The 25,011-nt window shown below is 37.2% G+C and overlaps 2 protein-coding genes across 4 annotated transcripts; one reads left to right on the forward strand and one right to left on the reverse strand.

Annotated features, from left to right (window-relative positions):
- Positions 1–375: 375 nt before the first annotated feature.
- LOC137730877 (protein argonaute 10-like) lies at positions 376–8,407 on the reverse strand. Of its 3 annotated transcripts, XM_068469871.1 has the most exons (23): positions 8,061–8,404; positions 7,492–7,549; positions 6,449–7,061; positions 5,926–6,134; positions 5,556–5,705; positions 5,339–5,472; positions 5,130–5,239; positions 4,935–5,041; positions 4,572–4,710; positions 4,374–4,490; positions 3,982–4,089; positions 3,795–3,866; positions 3,390–3,512; positions 3,144–3,303; positions 2,886–3,007; positions 2,509–2,646; positions 2,286–2,428; positions 2,057–2,119; positions 1,812–1,875; positions 1,585–1,720; positions 1,401–1,474; positions 1,024–1,150; positions 376–887 (listed from the first exon to the last, which is right to left on the reverse strand). In XM_068469871.1, the coding sequence occupies exons 3-23, from the start codon at positions 6,941–6,943 to the stop codon at positions 706–708; spliced, it is 2,973 nt and encodes a 990-aa protein (XP_068325972.1). In that variant the 5' UTR covers positions 6,944–7,061; positions 7,492–7,549; positions 8,061–8,404; the 3' UTR covers positions 376–705. The 3 variants fall into 3 exon arrangements, 2 of the variants coding, with proteins under 2 accessions (XP_068325972.1, XP_068325971.1); XM_068469870.1 differs by lacking the exon at positions 7,492–7,549; XR_011068227.1 differs by lacking the exons at positions 376–887; positions 1,812–1,875; positions 7,492–7,549 and having other exon boundaries at positions 1,085–1,150; positions 1,585–1,770; positions 8,061–8,407.
- A 15,144-nt stretch (positions 8,408–23,551) lies between these two features.
- Positions 23,552–24,163, forward strand: LOC137732716 (uncharacterized). Its single transcript, XM_068472002.1, has one exon. The coding sequence runs from the start codon at positions 23,552–23,554 to the stop codon at positions 24,161–24,163; it is 612 nt and encodes a 203-aa protein (XP_068328103.1).
- The last annotated feature ends 848 nt before the right edge of the window (positions 24,164–25,011 follow it).

Raw genomic sequence — 25,011 nt, forward strand, 5'->3', positions numbered from 1 at the left:
AAGTTCGACACGCATGGGTGACGAGTTTGAAATCTAGTTGTTATGGATTATCAATTGTGCATCTTCACCCAAATCCCCATCCCTCCCCCATCTTAGAGTAGAGAATATTATTTCAAGAGATTGTGGTTGGAAATCTTTCTTCACCATTCTAAGATATAGTGTGCAATGATGCACCAGAACCTTTTAGTAAATTCATATTAGGCAATAAATATTACTTTATTTGGAGATGAGAACAGCTTATTGGGTTGAGAAGTAACGGGTGACTTGCAGAAGCAATTGCAGGTAGTAATAACTCGCAATTCTTCTCATTCATGCTGAGAGATTACTTGCCAAGAAAACTGCCACTGGTAGTTTTGAGAAAGCATTTTTGAAGCCTGACTCAAAAATTTCCTAGATGTAAATTTAGATTCAATAACTAACATTTCTTTACAAAGCCTACAACTGATGAACTCCCCGTAAGTGGGTCTACACTGCAGAGAACAAGGACCTCCTAGAGTGCTATCTATGATCAAGGACTGATCTAAACTGAGAAATACCCTTTCTATTCTTCCCTCCCGCTGCTAGTTGAACCGGAAGACCTCGAACCATGGATGAACGGTTTGTATGTGAGGAAGGAAAATTAACAGCGAACAATCATCTTGTGGTTGCAGCGTCTTTTCTGGCTAATCTCGATTCAGTGACCAAACCATGGACCCTCTTCCACTTCTAACAATAAAACATTACTCTCTTTACATTCTCCTTCAAGGCTGGTAATGGTCGGACTCCAGACTCTCCAGTAGCGCGTGTACCCTTAGCAGTGTGACCAGTAGAACCATTCTCTTGGATATCTGGCTCCAGATAGAATCGAGCACGGAAAGCAGCCAAATGTGCATAATATGCCGGAGGTACTGCAAAAGGATATAGCATATAATTCAATAACTTTTTTGCAGGCAGTATCCTTGTCTATCATGGCTTTGTTACAGAATTGATTATGAATGAGCAGAAAATTATCCGGCAATGTTACAACGATGAACAATGGCTTACCAACAGAGACGGAGCGCGTGCACCTTGCATATGTGTAACAAAGGTTGTTTGTCAATGACTGGATTCCATCAGCAGTAAAGTTATTCTCATCCCAGAGAACATGGTAGTGAGCTGGGCGACTTGTCCCCTGTCATATAAGATAAAAATCCATACATTCAACTATCAAAAGACAATAAGAGAATACAAAGCAAAATAAATGAAAATTGCAATTAAACTTTTGTTTAAAAGACCACTACGTGGTTATAGCCATACATTATTTGAAAACTGGCCATCACATAAGGCAAATGTTTTGGAACATGATTGTTTCAGATTTTATGGAATATGGTTTCAATGAGATTCCAGGGCAGAACTGCAGAGATAAGAAGTGAATACAGTACCTGAATACCAGCATGACTGCAGAGATAAAAATCATGTTCGGTTGGATGACAAATCTTGGTATCAACCACGGTGCCTGAAAACAGTAAAACGATAAACATTAGCGCACAAAACACTCTGTATTAGTCAATAAGTAAGGTGCAACATGACTGAAAGATGCAAGTTTTCAAGATAGGTTAATTTTACCAGGTAATATGTTCCCACTCTTGTCTATGCTGCTCCTGTCCCTATGGTTATTAGCAAATAATCGTGTGTGATGCCGTTTTTGAACTACAATGAAAGTCACTGGTGGTTGATAGTTTGGTTCCAGAGAAGCACACGCCTGTACGAAAATTACTTGTCAACGTAATTTCCACCTTCATCTCCAATATACTGATACCAGCAAAAATGAAACAAAAAATATCAATTCTCACCTTCCGGATTGCATCAAGCTCATATAGTAAGACTTGATAAAATTGACCTTCACTTACGCCATCCCTGCTCAGAATCATCTCCATTAAATTTAAGAACACAGAAAGAATGAAAAACAATGCAGAGACAAATAACGAGTTGACACAAAGGAAATCTAGTTGATGGACAATCAAACTGCTCATTATAACCACAAAGTGCCAAATCAAATTACGTTGCATTCAATGGCACTAGAAATACAAACATTTACCTGTAAAATATAATCCTTAGTGGCTTCTGTCCTGTTGCTTTCCTAAAGGAAACCAGAAGATCCCTGGACAAAACAGAGTAATATTAATGATGGAAGATTAGAACCTAAGCATTGAGAGCATTATATGCAAGCAGAATATGAAGATCCAAGGACCAAATTGGGTTTCCATTAGTAGGGGCAGAATGCACTCAAGATTAACAAAAGAACTGCTTGTTAAGAGTTCTCATACCGGATCATGCCACCGCTGACTGTGCCACGAACAGGGTCTTGCCATGTTTTATACAAATCTTGTATGAGTTCTTGTCTGTGAGCTTGAGCACAAACTAATCCAGCATACTTGGTGACTTCAGGCCAGTCCTGGGAAGCTACGACCTGCATAGTACAAACACCATTAGCACCGAAGGTTTCAACACATACTGCAGAAAGAAGTTAAAGGTAATAAGGGATTTTACAGCAGCAATTGAGGGACTGGAATCTTCTCCATTTTCAGGGTGAGTCACATCGGCTCCGAAGATTATGGTTGGAATATCACTGACCAAAGGTATCCTGCAGCTGATAGCATCCAAAAGAACTGTGTTTCTGCCACCCATCTGCACCATGCATGGGTCAAAAAAGCATCAGGATCTCGAAATTATTGGGGCAAAAAATGATAGTAACCATTACAAAAAGGAGAAAAGGTTTGCAATGACCGCAAAAGAGGCAATTATCTTTACCGTAAATAAAGAAAAAGGATGTCATCATTCTCAACAACTTTGTCTCAAGTCATTTGTCGTAAAATCAGTTTATTCACAGTGCTTGTAGTGTTATTCAAGACTGGAATTATACACACCTTAACATTTATCTTTAGGGAGACATTGGCCAAGTACTGTTTGCTGATCTTGAAAACATACTTTGTGAGACAGCATTGTGATATTAAACCGAGATCTGTTTCACATATTCGCTTGATATCACCTAAAACAGCAGAATCAGGTTATAACTAAATATACAATTCCAGATCAAATTGAAAGTGCAAAGGTTATTTTTTATTTTATCAAGGTCAAAGATTAACGCAATACTCTTATTGAAATCAATGACACATATTACATACCATACAGGGACCCGTTGTTGTCAGGCAAAATGGCTAACAAGAGCTCTAAATCTTTTCCTTTGGTCTTGCTCATGGATGCATGATAAACATGCTTCAAAGCTTTCTCTACTTGCTCAGGCCTAGCATTGTGGATTGGAATTACAGGTTCTGGATTAAATTCCTACAGAATAGCAAAAAACATTTATAGCCCAAATTTTGAAATAACAGGAGAAAACATTTTACATAAGAAATTGATAGAAATAATACCATGCCAGATACTTGACACATTTGCGCAAGTTCACTGCAAAACCCACGCGCGACACTCTCTTGCACACCCCGTGAAAAATTAATACAAGCCCACCGGCTGACGGTCATTCCATTAATCATTTTCTGCATTACAAGAAGAGCCGGCAGCCAAAGTATCAGTAGTGTAGATTGTAATATAATTTCAGGGGTGATAGTATAGATTGTACTATAATTTCAGGGGTGATTAGGTTATATATGTTGAATTGTAATTATTTATTGAAACTGAAAATTATCATTATGGTTCAATGGGCAATTTGACACTCATTTACATACAAAAATAGAGTTGTTACATTTAAAAATCAGAAAGGTACCCTAGAAAAATATAAACAATTTGAGAAACAAGATAGCAATTGATATCTGTGGTACCTTGTTCATCATATTCCACTGACCAACTTGAGGCAAACAATTCTTTTCTTTTCCGGTTTCATGATACTTCAGCTGCAGGTAAGGCCGTGAGATGGTCAACATATATTTTCTAAACTCCCATGAAAAATGAGAATATGCATTGAATCAAACATTTCAAAGGAAAAAGCATAAAGAGGAGAAGCATTACCCAAGGCGCAGGAAGAATTCGAGCTTCGACCGAAGCTAGTTTTTCACTGATTTTGATTCCAAACTCCTTCGCGTAAGGATCTTGGTCATAAGCATTGTGTTGAACAGTCTGCTCGCGTTTTAATGTCAAAAAGAAAATTACATTTTATTAGCATTATGGCATGATAAACTTCATATATTGTTTCATATATATACTTTAACCATCATTTCCCAAGTTGGTCATACATCAAACTATCAGCCAGTTTCACTATTTCTTACTCCTGAAAACCCCCACTGATTACAGAAATTCTGTATTTCCTTGGGAAGAAAGCAAAGGAGAGAACAAACAACTTAAGCATGTTATAATTTTCACTCTGGAAAATTTGGAGTAGCAATTAAAATATAAGGGATCACCTGCAGGATGTCATTTTCACGATCCCTAGGTCTTTGACATGTAACCTTTAAGAGAGCAGTAATTTGCTTCTCATTCAACCTTTTTGTATACCGTTGCCCCTCAACAATTTTGCAGGCCTGCAAAAGTTTATGAAAAAGAAATTGTAATTAAAAAAAAATCCTTGGGAGGGTGAGCTTTTTGTACCGAAAATTACTCACCTCCATGGGTAAATAGTTTGCCTTCTTCTGATTACCAACTTGAAGGCAAGGAAGATGCCCGTGTTGAATGGTGAACCCATACATCTCCTGGAAGTATTCAATTACGGACTTCATGGTCAAGTTCTCATCAACAGGAAACCTGAACAAAGATCGCATTAGCATATAAAACAATAGTGCAAGGCGATCAAGAATACTCTGAGAAAGATAAGGCACCATGCAACTTTCTGGCTTTACTCGAAGGAGGGAGGATCCTCAGAAAAAAAAAGAACTAATATGAAAATGGGGAAATATACACATCCTTCTAGTAATACAAGAACCAATAAACCTGACAGACAACCTAAGCTAGAGCTACTTCAAACTTACACTAGTTCTCTTGTAGGTTGAGATGTCAATCCTGAAACTCGATACTTTCTTCGAACACTCCCTCTGTGTGTAACTTCAACTTTCACACCTCTAAGAGCCTTTTTAATCTGGTAGACATTTAAATTTGCGCTCTAGATTAAATTCGATAATATGGGAACAGAAACATATCACACCAAAAGTTTAAGAATCAAATACCTTTACACGATCAGCATCAGACAATGTCCTAGACAATACATCTTTGCCTAGAAGCTGTGCTACAAACTCTATTACAGGGAGAGGCTCAATAAATGCAGCTGAAGCCATATCTGCAAAATGTGACAAAAGAGAAACAATATGTGAGTGATCATTTGAGACAAACCATAAGTGATTTCCTTTCGAAATTCAAGTAACCTTAAATAACTAACCAATATTGAGGGAAAGACCCATTTGGGTAGGTCTTATACTTTGATAAAAGCCGCACCATGATTCCAACCCTTCACCAAGCCGTTGTGGTGTTCTGATATCAGGTGAAAAGAAGGATCTCCCGATGGGGCAGTACCTTCACCATATGAAGACCCGGTGAGATGAATAATAAAAACAATCTCAGCAGCCGCATAATGTAGCGCAGTTACAGATTGATACCTCTTGTTCGAGAGCTCTCTTAATACAATGTCAAGAATTTGGAGCGCTTCTTGTGGAGCATCAGCACACTTACCGACCAGAAACTGACCCAGATGATGCATGTTTGCTCGTGCAACAAATTTAATCACCACATTATATACTCTTTCTCTTCTGAAATATTAGGTAATCCGAAATTAGTTCCATTTTGTGATTATAACGACAAAGTCCAATTACTCGTCACATATTCAAAGTATAGAAAACAAAACAAGAGCCTTGGAAATTTCTTAGACTTCGTTGTTTCCCGTTTGTGTTTAGATATTATTATAGTCCAAATAAGAATATATAAAAGTCTACACTGAAACGGAAGGAAAATAGGAGGCGATGTCCTTACGTTCGGCCAACGATTCCATCCTGTTCATCAACAAGCTTAATATTGAACTCCTTCCAAGCAAAGGGCAGCTCACCAGCAGTGTACAGACTCTTCCTACCATCATAAGCAGGCAGTCTCATTCCTAAGTCAGATTCCTTGTACAACCTCACCAGTTCTGCCATTATAGCTCTGTTCACAGCTGTCGATGCAACTTCGGGAGTTATTCTAACCTGCAAGAGTCGGATCGCCGATGGGGAAAAGACAACCAGACATTAAGAACATGATTCAAGTCCAAATTCAAATCTCATAAATGCCATTAGAAGAAAAGGAGGGTGAAAACAGTTTTTTTTTTTTTTTTTCAATTTTCTTCTACAATGCAACAGAAATTATGAAAAGAAAAAACACCATCAACATATTGAAGGTCAGATTAAAGGGCCCAATTTTTATTGCACAGCAGAAACATCAATTTAATTTTTACTACAGACCTTTAACAGATAGTTTTGTTGTGGGTAAAAAAAAAAAAAAATCAAAGAAAAGAGGTTACATCATAATGGTTCAAGTCCTTCTCTGGTAACTCTGCAAAGAAATGGTTGGCCTTCACAACACACTTGATCCCAACTTGTCCATAACCAGGCCGAGGAGCAAAGCTCAATGACTTGCTTGAAGTCGGAAACCCCATCTCCATGGAAACTGAGTTGCCGCCATTTTCCACATACCCATTTGGAGCATTCGCTTCAGAAGCAGCACCACCCAAGCTTGGTGAGGCAGGCAGACGAGCCACCGCGCAGTGCCTCGAACTAGGCCTCATACAAACATCGCCTTGATCAGACTTCCGACCACCTCTGCCCCTTCTTCTTCCTCTGTTTTTTGTTGGGGGTGAAGTTTGGTTATGGGGTTTGGCTTTTTGGGATTCCTGGGGTGGTGGACCTTTGCCATTTTGGGCAGTTTTCGGTGCATTCTGAACCGGGTTCACTGGGTTCTGCAAGTGGGGTTTGATCATAAGGTGTTGCTCCGAGCTCTCTTTCTTTCTTATAGGCATGTTTGCAGAAGCAATCGTTCAAAACGATGAAGCTTTCGCCAGATTGCACAGAAACACAATGCTTTACTTCCCTTCTAGTTTTTCACTCAATTTCCAAAAGATTTAAACACTAATTCCACTGGAGCGAAAAAAAAAAAAAAAAAAAAAAACATACAGGAAAAATGGCATGTCAGATCAAAAGGACATAAATTTCCAAAACTATGAATAAATGGTAAAAGAAAAAATATATTATTTCAATTTCATCAGTCTTATACACAAGATAAAACAGTAGGGGTAAATAAACGACAAGCATGCAAAAAACTGAAACTTCAACTATTCAACTCTGTTTCTGCATACTTTGACATCTTAGAATTTACACGTACATACAAAACTGAATACCAAAACCCAGAAATCTGTAAGAGCTACAGCTTCGTCTGACTTGTAATTCGCAGAGTTTTTCAGTAAATACAAACAGTAATAAAAGAACAAATTAAATAAACAACCCCAAAGAAACTCCAAGCAGAAAAATAAATTAAAATCATAAATGCAGAGACAAAACAGACTATTACCCAAAACCCCAAGTGTTCCTCACAGATGCTTCTATGAGCAGTCCAACGGCCATGAAATCTCTTGAGACAAATAAAAAATAATAATAATATACTTATTATTATGGTGAACAGAAACCTGAAAAATGGAAATACCCAGGAGGCAAAACCAGTGTCTTGAGTCTGTCTGGTGCTCAAAACTGAAATTTTGTCAAACTATCACATAACAAGGAATAAGACCAAGCAGATAAAAACACAAGAAAAATCATTTATATATATATATATATACACACACACACACTTATTGAAAGGAAATATAAAAAAAGTAATATTAAATTTGTCTAGGAAGATTTGAGACCTTGTGAGTTGTGACCGCTCAAAGAAGTAGAATAAAACAGTGAGAACAAAACAAAAATCAAGAACATATCCAAGGGGAAGGAATAAACATTGAAAAGGGCAGTAAAATCACTGTCCAAATTAATGCCGCACACAGAGATTAAACAAAATAAATAAATAAATAAAAAATGAGTCCATTAAATACACCCACGAAGTCCAAGAGAAACCCAAAAGAAACAAAGCTGGAGACTACTTACCAACAGCCAACCAGCCATGTAAACTCACTGAGCAGCAGCAAGCAATTAACTCACTGAGTCACTCGAGAAACAAATAAAGCAGTGATCTTTGGATTGAAAACAAAAAATAAATAAAAACTGGGGGTTTGAAAGGTTTAAGCATGGGATGGAAGGGGGACCAAAAGGGGAGAGATTTAAAAGATGGGTTGTGTGGGGGATTCAGATTCAGAGGGAGAGAGAGTTTAGAGAGAGAAAGAAGGAGTTTTTAGAGTGAGAGAGGGATGGGGAGAGATAGAAGGATGATGATGAATCTTTTATACACGCATGCAAGTGCTTTTGGTATTTTCCTTATCACGTGTAGAAGGCTTATTAGGACCTGCCCTCTTTCTGCTTTTAAATATGGCTTCTTCCTCTCTCTCTCCAAATTCTAACAAAGAAAACCCCACGTCTCTCTCCTCTCTCCTCTCTCCTCTCTCCTCTCTCTCTTCAGTTTGGTTTGTGTTCCGAACCAACAGCGAAAGACCATTTATTATTAAAAAAAATTAAAAAAAAAATTCCAGAAGAGAGAGGTGGAGGGAAATTGGATGGAAATGGGTATGCGTCCAAAAGAACTTGGTTTTTATGAAAGCAATCACACGCTCGAAGAAGAATAATCCGAACTTGCAGTCCTCTATTCTCCTCCTCTCTCTTCTCAGTTCCCAGTACCCACCGTCTAGTCCCTATTTCATATTTTCTGAAAACACCCCACAATTTCTTTCTTTTTATTTATTAATCTCCTTTTAGTCTTTTGATCTTCATTTTATATACATATTTTTGTACATGTAATCTTTTATTTATGTATACGCAACCAAAACCACAACTTCCCACTGCATTTGCTTTGCTTTGCTTTGCTTGCTAAAAGACTACATAAAATAAAGCCTGTAACGCTCCATTCTATGTATATATATCTATGGTGATGAGATGAGACGGGCCTTGGGTCCACCCAGTTTCCTTCTTTTTCCTGCTTTTTCTGCTTTTCCGGCATTTACCATATTTATGGGTTAGATTTTGATTTTCATAATACGAGTACACTATTATCTTGATATATAATTTCATATGTATCTTAAATTTTATATCACTTAATTGCGTCTCCAATAAAGTAGGCAAATAGATGGTTAAACCCATTTTAATGAGTCATGTCAGCAAAGACATGCTCTAATGGTTCAGTCAAATTTGGACAATGTTACCGACTTTCCACATTGATACTGTATTTTGTAAAAAGAACTATTATTAACATTCCAAAAATCTTATTCTGCATTCCTTACAAATATATGTTTATTTCTAATTATAGAAAGTTTGGAATACCAAATGAGATTTTTGGAATGCTAATAATAGTTCCCTTTTGTAAATTATATGACGTTGTTGTTGGTGATTAAATTATTACTTAAGTGTTGATTAACATGCTTATTTCGTGACATATGATTTACAAATTTAAAAAATTTGTCTACTTAGCATTACCTTTTTATTTATAATAAACTATTTCGTATCAGACAAACATAAAAAAATAAAAGTAGATGTTAAGGATAAAATCAAATTTTGCATACTTAGTTTGGCTATTTTATTGAAGCGACATTTTAATAAGACAATTGAGTAGGCAAGTTGTAATTCCAATTATTATGGGTACAATTTTGCCTATTTTGTTTGCTTACTTCGTTAAAAATAGTTTAATATTAGTACGAAATAGGTATTTTTTTTTTTTTTAAAAAAAAGAAGGTACAATTGGTGGCTTATCCACCTTTTCTAGGGGCCTATTCACCTCTTCTGGTGGCCAATAAGTCTTACAAATCACAAGTCTGACTTTCATATTAACCGTGGGACTCGAACTTGAAACCTTCAATTTTTAGTTTAAACGAAATCTCGCAATCAACATTTTACCATTGAACCACCAGCTCGTGGTTCATAGTTGTGTTATATAAGCTGTTCTCATTAAACAAAATTTTCTTTCTTTTATTTTTCTCTTTACTAAAAAGTGTGATCTGATTTGGCAACAACCGTTACATTTAGGCGCCTGCCATATGTTCCCTATCAACCTATTCACTGCTCATGTATAAAGCATGATCTTGCACTCTACGTAATTTTAAATGCATGTAAAGTATAAAGCACATCAATTCCGAAAAAAGAAAGTTTCAGGCGTTTTGGCATTTTCCAGTAATTTTCTCCGAATCAACTTTAAGGTATTATGTCAATCTTTACAATTTTTTTGTAAGTGATAGATTATCTTGATTAATAAAGTTTTTAATTTAAAGCATCTTGAATTCAGACGGTTTTCGTTCTAATAATAATAACTGAAGACAACTTTTATTAAATAATTTGCAATAATAAAGTTAAAACTTCCAAAAAAACAACCAAAACACCAAGTTTAAAACAACAAGAAAGCCAACAAGCCATTGATTTTGCGAAAACCCCTTCCTCTCTTCTTCCGAAAGCACAAAAAACCTGATTCCCTTTGTCACCAACTCTTATTTTTGGATGGGGGTCAGTGGCAACCCCGTTTCAGCCTTATTTGTGAGGAGCTCTATATAAGACTGGAAAAATGGTGGATATAGCTCATTTTAGAGCTCCGAGAAATCTTTGGGGCTTTATAAAAGAATCTCTCCCAATAAGGGGTCATATCTTTCGGGCTCTATATGGAGCTATATATATTTATTTATGTAGTTATTTGATTAAGCGATGATTTATTTGTGTGTTAACTTTTCTTAAGTTGATTTTTGGACGTGCTATCTTAAATTTTTTTTATGAACCCTTCAACCTAAAAAGTTCAAATTGTGACAAAGTTAGATTTTATCACTTATGAATCGTTTGTTGGATTAAATTCCCTTATCTCAATCTCATTCGTTAAAAGAAACAAACCCCCACTTCGTCCTCTGAAATAATTTGATTTTCATGTATAACACAAAAAGTTACCTAGCACCAATTGGTAAATTAGTATCATACAATTTTGAAAAAAAATTATTTGAAGATTTCACTGATCAATGCCCAATTGAAATTATTTGAACGTTATATCAATTTGAAATTTTAATTCTTATGAAATTTAAAACAATCATTAATTAGCCAAATTGCAAGAAAAATAAGTAAGAAATAAGAATTAAAAATAATAATAAAAAGGAGAGTATAAGTGTATTTGCAAGTGGAGGGAGAGTGATATAATTTTGCTCACATGGGTTTATACTTTTTTTGTGGGACCCAATGTTTTTTAGGGTTAGATGTGGTCCGATTTTATGCTACCCAAGAAAAGAAGTTGCTAGCCCTACTGGTGAATCTAGTCCTATTTTCCGGCTCATTGAAGATGAAATTTCTCGCTAATGCTAGAAACGTGGTAGGCTGATGGAGGATAAAGCCCCCATGGAGGATGCTCTTACCAATCCCGACTTCTCCTATCTCTCTCTTACCATTTTACCTTCTGTGTTTTTAATTTGGCCCTTGTTTTTTATTTCCTTAAGCTTTTCTCTCAATTTCTCTAAACTTGTCTCAGATCTAGGCTTTCATGTCTTTCTCTTGCTCAAATGTTGTTTTCTGTCGCGAGTCTTCAACCACCATTCCCTGCTACTTGGCTTAGGTGTTTCTCCTTAGCTGCCCACTTTCGTGTTGGGTAGCTATTAAAATGTTCTTAGCATTATTTGGTTGGACTATGAAAGTGCTTTTTGTGCGGGTGGCTCGCTCACCCCTGTTTTTCATTCATCTAGTCGTTACGTGGGTACTTCTTCGTGATGATGGTGATAACTTTGTGATGGGGGCGCAACTTTTTGGTGGAGGCACACTGTGTTCAAGATCTAGGTTTTGGGTCAGCTTCTTTCGAGATCTAGGTCTTCAAAACACACCTCCACACCCCCCCCCCCCTCCCCCCGCGGCGCCAAAACAAACAACCAGATTGTTGACATATTATGAGAGCAAACATTCAAAACCCACCTCCACCGCGAGGAAATAATTAGTCACATGTCGCAAATGATATCTTGAAGGATTTACAAGGCCAAGCAGAACAACATAAGGAAATGACCTAGCATGAGTTTACTTTTAGAGTAACTTCTTTCCAAGTCTAAGTACCAATTTGGTACTGCTGAAATTTATATATATATATATATATATATATATATATATATATATATAAAAAGTGGATACCAAAAAAAAAATTTGGGCCTTGTTAGTGGTTGGTAACACCCTATAACTAGTTTTTCACTATTTTAGAAAAGAAGAAAAAGACAAAAAAAAAACTCCATCACAGACAATTACCATGATGCGCCATTAGTAGCCCTACAATTAGGAAACCTTGATCACTCATATTATTCCAATCCTTATGTCAAATCGGTTAATCGACATAATGAGTTGATATTAAGTTTCAAATATGCCTAGTAGACTATTGGTAACGACATAAAAGATTTAAGTCAGGGATCAAAAGGTCATATTTTTTTATATGTCAGTGTAACTCGAGTATCAAAGAGTCTTTGACTTGCATCGCAATAGCATGCAGGACTCGGTTGCTCCATTTTTCCTAATTTTGGAGCAAGCAAGATCAAGAATTTGGTATTTATATCTATCTGATAATCAAAGACTTTACAAATGTGAATAATATACATCTACGATCAAGGATCTTTATAGTACAAAAAGAAGATGCAAATGCAAAACAAGAAAAGGAAGGGTGACCCAAATACACCCATGGGTTTCAACTTTGAATCATGACTACCAAGTGCACGGGCAGCCAGGTTCGTGGTTTTGAGTCTTTGATGTGTTGGGGATACATGGTGGTGTTGGATTTGTGGGGCAGCAGAAAAAGGGCAAAACAGAGGAGCAATGATTGTCTATGATGGTATCCTGGACTTGGAGGAGAGTTGGGTCCCAAACTCTAGTAATATCATATCATGCATGATGGTGATGATGGAAAATCACCAACGCACTCATTAATCATTATATTTTGGATGGTTGTGATTGGTGGGTTGGGTTTGGTTATTATTAATATCATTACCTGTTGACCTAAACCTAGAAAGATTGATCATCATACTCCCACGGTCTCCCCCAAATCCATTCGGCTTTGCTTACGAGATGAACATCATACTAAATGGTCGAGTGGATGACATCTCTTTTCAAAACGTGCCTTAAACTAGATTCATCGTAAATCCACGTACTTGATTTCTGTCTCTTCTTTCCATTTTATGTTTATGTACGACAACTTCTAATTTTTCCAAACCAAAATCACTTTAAAGTATAAAGGGTGAATCCAAACCAAGAAAATGCTTGAGAATCAAACTTGTTGTGAGTCTGCAAGTGTGCAGTGGTGGATTTGTGAATCTAATTTCGTGGGATCTCAATATAAAGAATTCAAAAACTTTCAAACAGATATAATGTGTAGCTCACATAATTTTTAAATGAGACATTTTAAAAAATTTTAGCTTGCAAAATCTGGTGGGCTTGTAGTCAATCAGTTGCTCATCCTTGTTGTGTGCATGTCGATAGATGTCAACAACTTACAAGAGAACCTGTCGACATATGCTAACAACTACCTGGCGAGTTTGTCGACATATAATGAGCCTCCCTAAGCCATGTTGAGTGATGTTGACCCATGCAAACGAGATTTGTTGAATGTCATCGAACATTTGGTGGATACTCTAGATCTTGTACCAGACATTCAGAGGATCCCAAGGGACATTTCTAGTGTTTTCTCAGCCTCTTACGAGTCCCCAGAGATTACCCTAGTCCCTTAGTGAATCCACTACTATGAGTGCACGAAGGAATAAAATGATGTACCGTTAAATGGATTTTGCTACAATGCATTGGTATATTTAAGTACCAATGTTTAAATGGTTTAATTAAGATGTCAAAATCTAACCTCCGATGCTCCGATGCCACACGAACACAGGTGAATTTGTAGAAGAAAAAAAAAGTAAAAAATGTCCATGAGAAATTATGGCGATATCAATAAATTATTTTCTTTAAACAAGACTTTCAACCTTTATTAACAATTAAATGTTGGAACAGTCTTACTACTTTATTAATTCGACTTGATTTCACAAGATTAATTATTATAGAGTTTAGACGCACCATTTAAAATTATGTTCTACACAAAAAATTTATGATCACTTCAAAAATGAACAAACAAAAGTAACATGTTTTCTACGGGAAATTTTTGAAAAAACTTGTATCCTTCACCTCATAAAGATATTATTACCCTAACTTTGATAACCCAAACACTAAAAAATGTGTTCTTGTTAGTAAATTTTGAATTATGATTTGGGCTAAACGAAACAATTTAAAATCTTCACCTCCACATACAATTGTAAGCTTGCACGCCATATCTGCATGTGACACGTACCAAGAAAAAAACCCTAACTTAAAGGCCAGAGGAGGACCACTTGCACCTGCCTTGGATTTTCGGTCATGAACTCATCAGAAGATCTCGTGATGTTATGAGTACCCTGATCCCACTCCTCATGGATGATGATCGGTCGCATGCTCGCTAAATTCCATAATACAATAAATGCACCAAATCATTGCTCTCCCATGCAAAAGGAAATAATGATTTCTTCCAGAAAATAATAAAAATTAAAAAATGGATCAAGTACCAAAACCTGTTCAACCTTATTATCACTTCAAAATGATCTCAACTTCTTTAAACGTTTCAAACAAGTACCCATCTTGTTAAAAATGTCACATTTATTAAACCACAGTTAAAATAACTAAAACTTACTTTATCTCCAAAATCAATAGAAGATTATGGAAGTATGACATCCACTAACTAACGGTCACCATCTCCCCATCAGGCCATTACGTCTGAAGTCAACGAACAACCATCAACTCTACCCTACAACTGAAGCCACCAATATCAAAATGAGGTAATGGAGGTTGCAGAAAAAGTATGGATTGCTATGATGCGACCATCACCATTTTCACCAACCACAAAGAAGAACTAGAAGCTGAACCAATTGGTGGGTTTTGAATATAAGGGTTGTGACAGGGTTTCAATGGTCGTAGGTTGAGTTTGGAGGTGATAGAGGCTTGATATTTCCCAATCTTTATTTTTGCTTTTCATTTTATTTGTGAATTTATTTATTTTTCATTTACATCTTCATGATTTTTTTTTAAGTTTATTATTATTATTATTTTAGTGTTCAAGTAAGCTACACAGTGGGACAAAAAGATTGAAGAATTTTAAGTACTTAATCCTTAAAAAATTGAGAGATGGGTTTTGAGGCTGTGGCGTAGGAGCATGGGCTTGTTTTGTTTTCGTATTGATAGGTTTTGGAATTTTCCCATTTTTCCATGGTAAAAAAATGATCACATAGTAAATTAATAGGGACAAGGTGTACTATCATAGATGGGCAAACTTTGTTTTGTTTTGGGGTCCGTATTTGTTTTTTGGGTATATTCACATTTCGCCATCACTATTCACTCATCACTATGTGGTGTTTTGCTGCGTTTGTGGACAAGAAAAAGGGATACTTGAGAATAGAAGAAGAGGAAGGGGTGGTGGAGGTGGTGGTGGTGGTGGTGGTGGTGGGGATGTGTAGGGGTTGTTTCCCGAGTAAAATGTTTGGACGAATGGAGGAGGATAGTGCTGTGGTGGGGGGCCAACTCCAAGATTACATGTTTTCTCCTTTCCTTTTTCCATCCTCTTCCATCTCGTCCTCTCACATTTTTCATTTTGTCTTTCTTTTTCTGTAAAAAATTATTGTAAGATGTTGACGTAGCTTAACCGTGACTGTTTAAATAGAAGGGAAGGAAAGGGGAGGGAATCCTACTCCTTTTTGCACTGCTCCATTTGCTGCCTGTAATTCCACCTATCTCAATGTTGAGTGCCTTGTTGGGGACATTATGTTTCTTTCAAAGACCTACACCAATTGCCTTTCGCTTTAGCCTGCATCAGGAGCACATTTAGGCAGTGTCATCTCCATCATCAGCTTCTTACTTCAGTGTTCATGTTTGTGAGAGGAGATGCTATTGACCTTTTCAGTTCGTTGCACGATGAACGGGATCGTTTATACTTTCCAAGTCATTCTCTAATTTTTTTTCTACTCTTTCACATACTGCAACGCGATGATCGAAACCGTCTACTTTCTAATGCACCTTTTAAAAATCAAACTCTATAAAAAGCAACCAAATTAGAACTCGTTGAACCATTCAATAAACAATGTCAAAACTTAAGCATCAAACTGAATATCATAATTTATTTGTTTATTTTAAATAATTATTAGACGACTAAAACCATCTCCAAATGAGATGTCAAATATGTCAAATAAGATTAAAAAACATTAAAGTGTTCTCCAATGGATATGCCATATATGATGCGGCATGTGAGTCATTTGACTTCTTGCTTTTTAGCTGACTTTTTTGACAACAAACAAATAAGGAGTCAAACATATTTATTTTAATTTTTTAATGCATGAGTCCCATTAACAACCAATAGAATACAAACTAAAACTAATTTTGATTATTTTTTAATAGTTAATATAACTCTAAGCCTAATAAAATAATAAAATAAATAGTTGACACATCTATTGGAAAAGAATAAGATTTAGCACTTGAATTCAATTTGTCACATCAACCATCAAATAAAATTTTGACATACTATATTTGACATATCATTTAAATATACCCTAAAGGATTTCAAATTTAAACCGGTTCTAAATCTCGTTCAAAACCCAAGGGGGGTCGTGGTTTTTCTTTCACCCAAGAGGGTTCGTGGGTTTTTTTCATTCATTTTATAGGTATCTGATTCCCATGCAAAAGCTAACTCAGTCTCAACTCTCAAGGCATGATATATGTACAAGACATGAGAAATGAATCTCATAGATAAGTTCACACTACAAATATTCCATAAGGATATTCTTATTTCAAAGGTTCTTTGCTCAGCTGATTCCCTCCAATGTATTTCATTTTCTTTTCTTTCCAGATACATATATATATATATATATATATATATATATATATATATATATATAAACTAAAAGGTATGCAACAATACTAGTGCTATATAAACCCTAAGTTCTTGCAACTTCGAGTTTTTTATTTCATGAAAGTTCTCTACTTAACCCTTTCTTTATTTTTTTTAGAAGACAAAGGGTTCTCGCATCAATTGTTTGCTCCTTTGTTTATTTCCACATATATACAAGTTATCTCTTGCTAAACAATTTAACATGTTATGTTGTTTGAGAATCATTCTAGATATCTTTATATATATATATATATATATATATATATATATATATATATATATATATATAACTTGACTTGAGTACGAGTTTGAGATACTCGTTATAATTAAAATAATCTAACATAAGATGCTTATGTTATTAAAACTTTTATTAGTTTGAATGTATATTTTCCAATCGTGTGCTAGTATAAACAGAAGAGAATGCTCTTTTAGAATAATTGTGTATTTCATTGATACGTGAAGTGTCACATTTGGGCCCTGGCCCCCACCACATCCCGGGCCCGCTCCACCACCGTAGCACGATATTGTCCGCTTTGGGCCCCGACCACGCCCTCACGGTTTTGTTTCTGGGAACTCACACGAGAACTTCCCGATGGGTCACCCATCCTGGGATTGCTCTCGCGCGCTACTCACTTAACTTCGGAGTTCCCATGGAACCCGAAGCCAGTGAGCTCCCAAAAGGCCTCCTGCTAAGTAGGGATGGCAATGTACATATAAGGATCACTCCCCTAGGCGTTGTGGGATGTTACAATCCACCCCCCTTAGGGGCCCGACGTCCTCGTCGGCACACAGGCGGCCAAGGTTAGGCTCTGATACCAAATTGTCACATTCGAGCTCGGGCCCCCACCACATCCCGGGCCCGCTCCACCACCGTAGCACGATATGGTCCGCTTTGGGCCCCGACCACGCCCTCACGGTTTTGTTTCTGGGAACTCACACAAGAACTTCCCGATGGGTCACCCATCCTAGGATTGCTCTCGCACGCTACTCGCTTAACTTCGGAGTTCCCATGGAACCCGAAGCCAGTGAGCTCCCAAAAGGCCTCCTGCTAAGTAGGGATGGCAATGTACATATAAAGATCACTCCCCTGGGCGTTGTGGGATGTTACATGAAGAAGAAAATATATACAGTTGATATGCACAATCAACTCCATAGAAATTGGAGTTGACTTCCCAACTAGGCAAATGCATAAAAAAACTAAGTATACAAATAATTAGGGATTTGTTCCCATTGAGATCTCATTGATTTGTCAACACTCCCCCTCAAGTTAGTGCATATATGTCATTCATGCCCAACTTGTCTCAGAAACTTGAAAACTTATGACTTGAAACAGCTTTCGTGAGAATATCTGCCAACTGATCCTCCGTTCTAATTGATAATACTTCAATTATTTTTCCTTCCAATTTTTCCTTGAAAAAGAATCTATCAACTTCAACATGCTTCATTTTATTATGTTGTGCAGGATTATGTGCAATGTCACAGGTTGCTTTATTATCACAAAATAATTTCATAGGCTGATCATTTTTAATCCCCAAATTCTGCAATAGAAGTTTAAGCCACAAAATTTCACAAATTTCAAGGGCCATTCCTCTGTATTCGGCTTCTGCACTGAAACGGGCAACCACATTCTGCTTCTTACTCCTCCATGTAACCAAGTTACCCCCAATGAATGTAATCTGATGTTGAGCGCCTATTATCAACTGAACCTACCCAATCTGCACCAGTATAACCTTCAACTCCAAGGTGGTTATTTCTTTTAAACAAAATCCCTTTTCCTGGACTTCCATGTAACCAAGTTACCCCCAATGAATGTAAAGTATGTTGAGCGCCTATTATCAACTGAACCTACCCAATCTGCATCAGTATAACCTTCAACTCCAAGGTGGTTATTTCTTTTAAACAAAATCCTTTTTCCTGGACTTCCCTTAAAATATTGCAAAATCCTCATCACTGCATTCATATGTTGTTCTCCGGGATCATGCATATATTGACTCACTACACTCAAGGCATAAGCAATGTCCAGTCTTGTGTGTGCTACATTAAACGGCCTACTAACCTTGGTATCTCCCTTTGTTAACTGGTACTTGATTCAAATCAACACAAAGCTTTAATCATTCCTTTAATGGTGTAGATATTGGATGACAAGCTGACATGCCAGTTTCATGTAACAAATCAATAATGTACTTTCTCTGCGATAAGAAAATTCCCAAATTGCTTCTCGATACCTCAATCCCTAAAAAAATATTTCATGGATCCAAGGTCTTTCATCTCAAATTTAGTAGACAAGTATCTTTGTAAGACCACACATTCTTCCAGATCATTTCTTGTTACCACCATATCATTTACATACACAATAAGTGCAGCAAGATTCCCATTTTGTCTTTTCAAGAACAAAGTATGATCAGAGTTACTTTGTCTGTAACCAAATGCTCTTATTGATTATGTGAATCTTCCAAACGATGCTCGAGGGGACTACTTCAAACCATACAAGGATTTCTTCAACTTACACACCCTTCTTTTGTATTTATCTAGAGTACTACATCTTGATGGAAAATCAATATAAATCTCTTCTGTCAAATCTCCATGCAAGAAAGCATTCTTCACATCGAACTGCTATAAGGGCCAATTGAGATTTGCAGCCAAGGACAACAAAACTCGAACTGTGTTAATCTTGGCCACAAGTGCAAATGTATCTGTATAGTCAATTCCATATTTTTTAGTGTACCCTTTTGCTACTAGTCTTGTCTTGAAGCGATCCACCATCCCATCAGCTTTGTACTTCACAGTATAAATCCATTTGCATCCCACATGTTTCTTACTAGTTGGCAAGTCTTTGATCTCCCAGGTAGCATTTTTCTTCAAAGACTTCAACTCTTCATTCATTCATTGCTGCTTGCCAACGTGGATCTGCTAAAGCCTCACACATATTGTTAGTAATAGATACAGTAGATAATTGATATACAAATGACTTATTTGAGTCTAACAGGTGACTGGTAGACACATAATTACTTAACGGGTATAACACATTAGACTCAGGGTTGGGCTTATTCACCAAATACCTAATTTTGCACTTAGGATTAGCTTCGTAAGTGGGTTTAGAATACCTCGGTTGACACGGTTAGGGAGACGACATGATGGTGGTGATGGTGCATCCAGAATCGAAGGCGATTGGGGCTTAAAGATGGTAAGGCCAATTGTGGGGGCAGCAAGGAAGCATGTGGTGCGGAAGTTGGCAGTGAGCTATTCGACGACGTAAGTTCATCTCTTTCAATGTTTTCAACATTATTTTCATGTGAATGATCACCACTTGTCTTCAATGAATTACCACTTAATTCCAAGTCATTCATAATGTTATTTTCTTGTGAATGACCACCACTTGTTTCCAAACATCACCACTTGAATCCAATCATTCACAATAACTATATCCGAAATACTATAATTAAGAGTTTGAACTTCTGTCTGATTCTCCCCCTGAAGTGAAGACTCGAATTGGCATAGTACATATCAGTATCATGAAATGCAACATCCACAGTGACAAACAACTTTTTCGTTGGAAGGTGATAACATCGATATCCCTTTTGATGTGAGGCATACCCCATAAACACACACCTTAAGGCCCAAGGTTCAAGCTTACTTATCTGCTACTTATGAAGATGAACGAATGCCACACAACCGAACACGTGAGGTGGGAGATTGAGAACTGCAAGAGCATCGATATGGGAGATGAGAGTCTGAAATGGTGTCTGAAAATTAACTGATCGAAAGGGAACACGATTAATGAGATATGCAGCTGAAGTGAGAGCTTATCCCCAATAGGATAGCGAAAGATGAGCCTCAAGCAAGGAAGCACAAACAACTTCTAGAAGTTGAAGGTTCTTACGTTCTGCAACCCTATTTTGTTGAGGAGTGTTTGGACATGTAGATTGATGAACAATATCATGATGATCAAGAAAGGCATGAAGCTCATTGTTCACATACTTGTCGCCATTATCGCTCATGAGAACCTGTATTTATAACTTATATTGTACTTGCACCATTTTGTGAAATTGCTGGAAAAAAAAGAAGTAACTTCATTTTTGGACTTCATTAAACAAACCCAAGTCATACGTGTGCATTCATCAATAAAAGTAATGAACCAATGAGCCCTACCAAATGTAGCAATTTTAGATGGTCCCCAAACATCAGAATGAATTATCATAAAAGGAACATAACTTTTAGTCATACTAGGTGGAAACGAAGTACGATGACTTTTAGCTAGTTCACAAATACCACATTTAAAGCTAGAAACATCATGTTTAACAAATAAGCTAGGAAACAACCTCCGTAAATAACCGAAACAAGCATGTCCAAGTCGACGATGCCACAATCAAACCTCCGAAGCTTTATTCTTCTCCCCCTGAGATCCTTCCACTGTAAGAGCTTGAGTCAACATTCTGGTACTGTTCGATGTTAGCTCCAAGTAGTAGAGTTTGCCCTTCCTAATACCATAACCAATCGTCTTGCAAGTCCGAATGTCCTTAAAAACACAAAAAGAAGGCCAAAAAATCACAAAGCAATGTAGGGCGACAGTGATTTGCGCAACCGATAATAAATTATAGTCAAGGGAAGGAACAACAAGTACATAATCAAGATTAAGGGTATCGGAAAGGGAGAGTGTCTTCCTCAATAATGGGGACAACATTACCATTGGCAACACTCACGACAGTTTTGGTGGATGGTTTTAGGGTTTGTACCTGTCCAGAATCACAAGTCATATGTTCAGTAGCACCAGAATCAAGTATCCATGTATTATTCGTAACAGATGCAGAAACCTTTAAAGCCGTAAATCGTTATATGTTTGTTCATAAGCTAACTTAGTTTTTGCAATCAGTGCACGAGTCTGGACTACCATTGCGTTGGATGAATTTGGTGCAACGTGTATGGGTGATTGATAAGGTTAAAACATCCAAACAAAGGTCCTATAAAACAAATAGAGGTACCTTAGTTTTAACTTAGTTTTTTCCCCCCCCTCTTTTCTTCAGTCAAACACGATTTACCCATTTGATTCTTCATTTTCTTCAACAAACACCTTTTTCCTTTTTTTTTTTTTTTTTTTTTTTTTTCAAACAGCAATAACTGCACTTTTTCTTTCTTTCTATTTTTTTCAATTAGCAGCCACTTGATGTGGTTTGCAACAGAGGGTTATCAGGCAAGCGCATCTTTGCAACTTGTCGAGCAGCAACAAGTGCGAATCAGACTGGCGCAGACGAATCTAGTACCAGTGCGGGTAGTTGACCAGGTAGGTCTAGCGGCGGGTCAAGTAGCAAGAGGGTGGCAGACGGGTTCACGGGTATGGTGCAAGATTTAGGCAGCGACGATATTTCTAGGTTTCGATCTTGATTCGTGGGCAAGTGATGCAACAACGGGTTGTGTTAGGTGGATGCACGGATTTGTCCGTGAACTCAGGTTGATGTCGCTCGCTAAACAAACGGCGCGTTACGCAACTGGCAACGAGGCTGGTGGTTCTGGGTTTTTGGGACAGGAACGACGGTGTCGCTCGCTGATCAAACGGCCTATACAACTTGTTGCGCGCCTGATGATTCTAGCTCTGTGCACTAAGCATTGCTTCACTTTTTTTTTTTTTTTTTTTGTATTTTTTTAGGCGATGGATGGTCAGTGAAAGATTGATAGTGAGATTAACAGTTTACCTTCAAAGTTGAATTATTCAGAATCAAAACAAAAAAAGACTACATAAAGGACATTATGTCCCTTAATGTGGGCATGCATACAAGATTTTATATTTATTGGGAGAGATGGGAATGTTGGGAGGGGGATGGCTCAAAATTTACTAGGTATGGTTAAATGAATTAAATAAAGAATCTTCTGACATTAACCCTTCTAGGCATCTATGGGATAACAATGACATATGCCCAAGCACCGGTATGTTTAGTTTTTTATTTTCTTAGGCCATCTCCAGCCGAAGGAGAGCCAGAGGGCTCGTTTTAGCCCTCTGGTCCTCCAAGAAATTAATATTTTAATGAATAGTGCAAGACTATATTTCTTACCATCTCCAACTGAGGGTCAAAGGATCATAGGGCCAAACATAGCCTTATGATAAAAAAAACCATCTCCAACTGAGGGTCAAAGGGTCATAGGGCCAAACATAGCCTTGTGATAAAAAATCATCTCCAACCGAGGGCCAAAGGGCCATAAAGCCAAAAATAATTTATTATTTAAATTTAAAAGCTAGAACAACTTAAATTTAAAAACTACAGAAACTTAAATTTATAGGAAAAAAATGAGAATTTTTTAATATTTTTTTAAAAAAATTTGGCAAAAAAAAAAAAAAAAAATTCTAATCTAACAGTAACTGATGTCAACTAGCCGTTGGATTTGAAATTTTATGGACTATAAATAGGGTGGATTATGGGCTATAATTCACATACCTTTGATTTCAATATCTTTCAATTCAAGTTTGCAATGAATTCCAACTTTGGATCCTCTTCGAATTCCAACTAGGCGTCCTCATCCAATTTCGAATTGGAAGAAAAATGGGCGCATATGAGACGAGAAGATGAGGAGTCTGACGAAGAAGATGAAGCATGGTGCAACACACAATATGTGGCAGCTATGGCTGCGACCATGGTGTGTCAGCCTACTGAGGAACAACCTTAATGGGGTGGCTCTGTTGGGTCGCTCTTACAAACCACGAAACAGAGCGATGATGCATGCCAATCTGATAAACAAGTACTTCAACCCCAACTCAATGTACACAGAAGATGATTTCAGACATCGCTTCCAGATGAGGCATCACATCTTCGAGCATTTACTTCATGATGTCCAGCAGGTCAATCCATACTTTCAACAGAAGCTGGACAGAGTAGGTTGTCCTGGTTTCTCACCTCATCAGAAGGTTACTGTTGCACTACGAATGATGGCCTATGGCTCCCCAGCTGATTCGATGGATGAAACATATGGTATGTCTGAGTTTACGTGCCTTGATACTCTTGTTGAATTCTGTAACACAATTGTTCAGCTTTACAAAGATGAGTACCTCTACGAGCCAAATCAAGAAGATATGGATCGGTTCATTTGCAAAGCTGAAGGCCGTGAGTTTTCGGGCATAATAGGGTCATTAGACTGCATGCATTGGAATTGGAAGAACTGTCCCACTGGATGGCAATGAGGCTTTAGCGGAAGGTCGAGAAAGTCAACTGTTGTATTAGAGGCGGTTGACTCGTATGATACATGGATCTGGCAAGCTTTCTTTGGAGTCCTTGGATCCCACAATGGCATTACAGTTCTTGGGTGTTCACCCCTTTTCAATAACTTGACGGAAGGTAAATCACCTCAACTTAACTACTACATCAACGAGCATCAGTACAATATGGGGTATTACTTGGCAGATGACATCTATCTAAAGTGGGCGACATTCGTCCAAGCAATTCCAAACCTTGCGAATGATGCCGAAAAGTGGTTTACCTTGCAATAAGAGGCATACCCAAAAAATGTTAAGAGAGCTTTCGATATTGTACAAGCACGGTGGAAGATCATCAAGGAACATGCAAGAGGGTGGAGTCAAGAAAATTTGGACTTCATCATGATGTCTTGCATCATATTACACAACATGATTATGGAAGATGAGTGAGATGGGTATATTGATGGAGAGTCTGATGACGACCAAGATGATCCAAATAGGTCAAGAAGGGCTTATGCAAAAATATATGATGGGCCTAATTTACCTTTAAATCCAATAACTGGTAGTATCTCTTTAAATGAGTACATGAGGCGCTATAGGATGATAAATTCTCGTGCCACAAACAATTACCTATAATAGGATCTTCCTGTACATCTTTGGGACAAAAGAAACATGGAGTAGGCGTTTAAGTTTTATGTTCTTAAATGTTTTTAAAAATGTTGTTTAAGTGTCATGTTGTTAAATGTTTTTTTTTTTTTTTTTATGTTGTATAATTTTATGTTGTTTAATGTTGTTTAATGGCTTAGGAAGTTATAGGGAAAAAAAATTGAAATTTT

This window comes from Pyrus communis, chromosome 4 (genome assembly GCF_963583255.1).
Source record: "Pyrus communis chromosome 4, drPyrComm1.1, whole genome shotgun sequence".
Lineage (NCBI taxonomy): Eukaryota > Viridiplantae > Streptophyta > Magnoliopsida > Rosales > Rosaceae > Pyrus > Pyrus communis.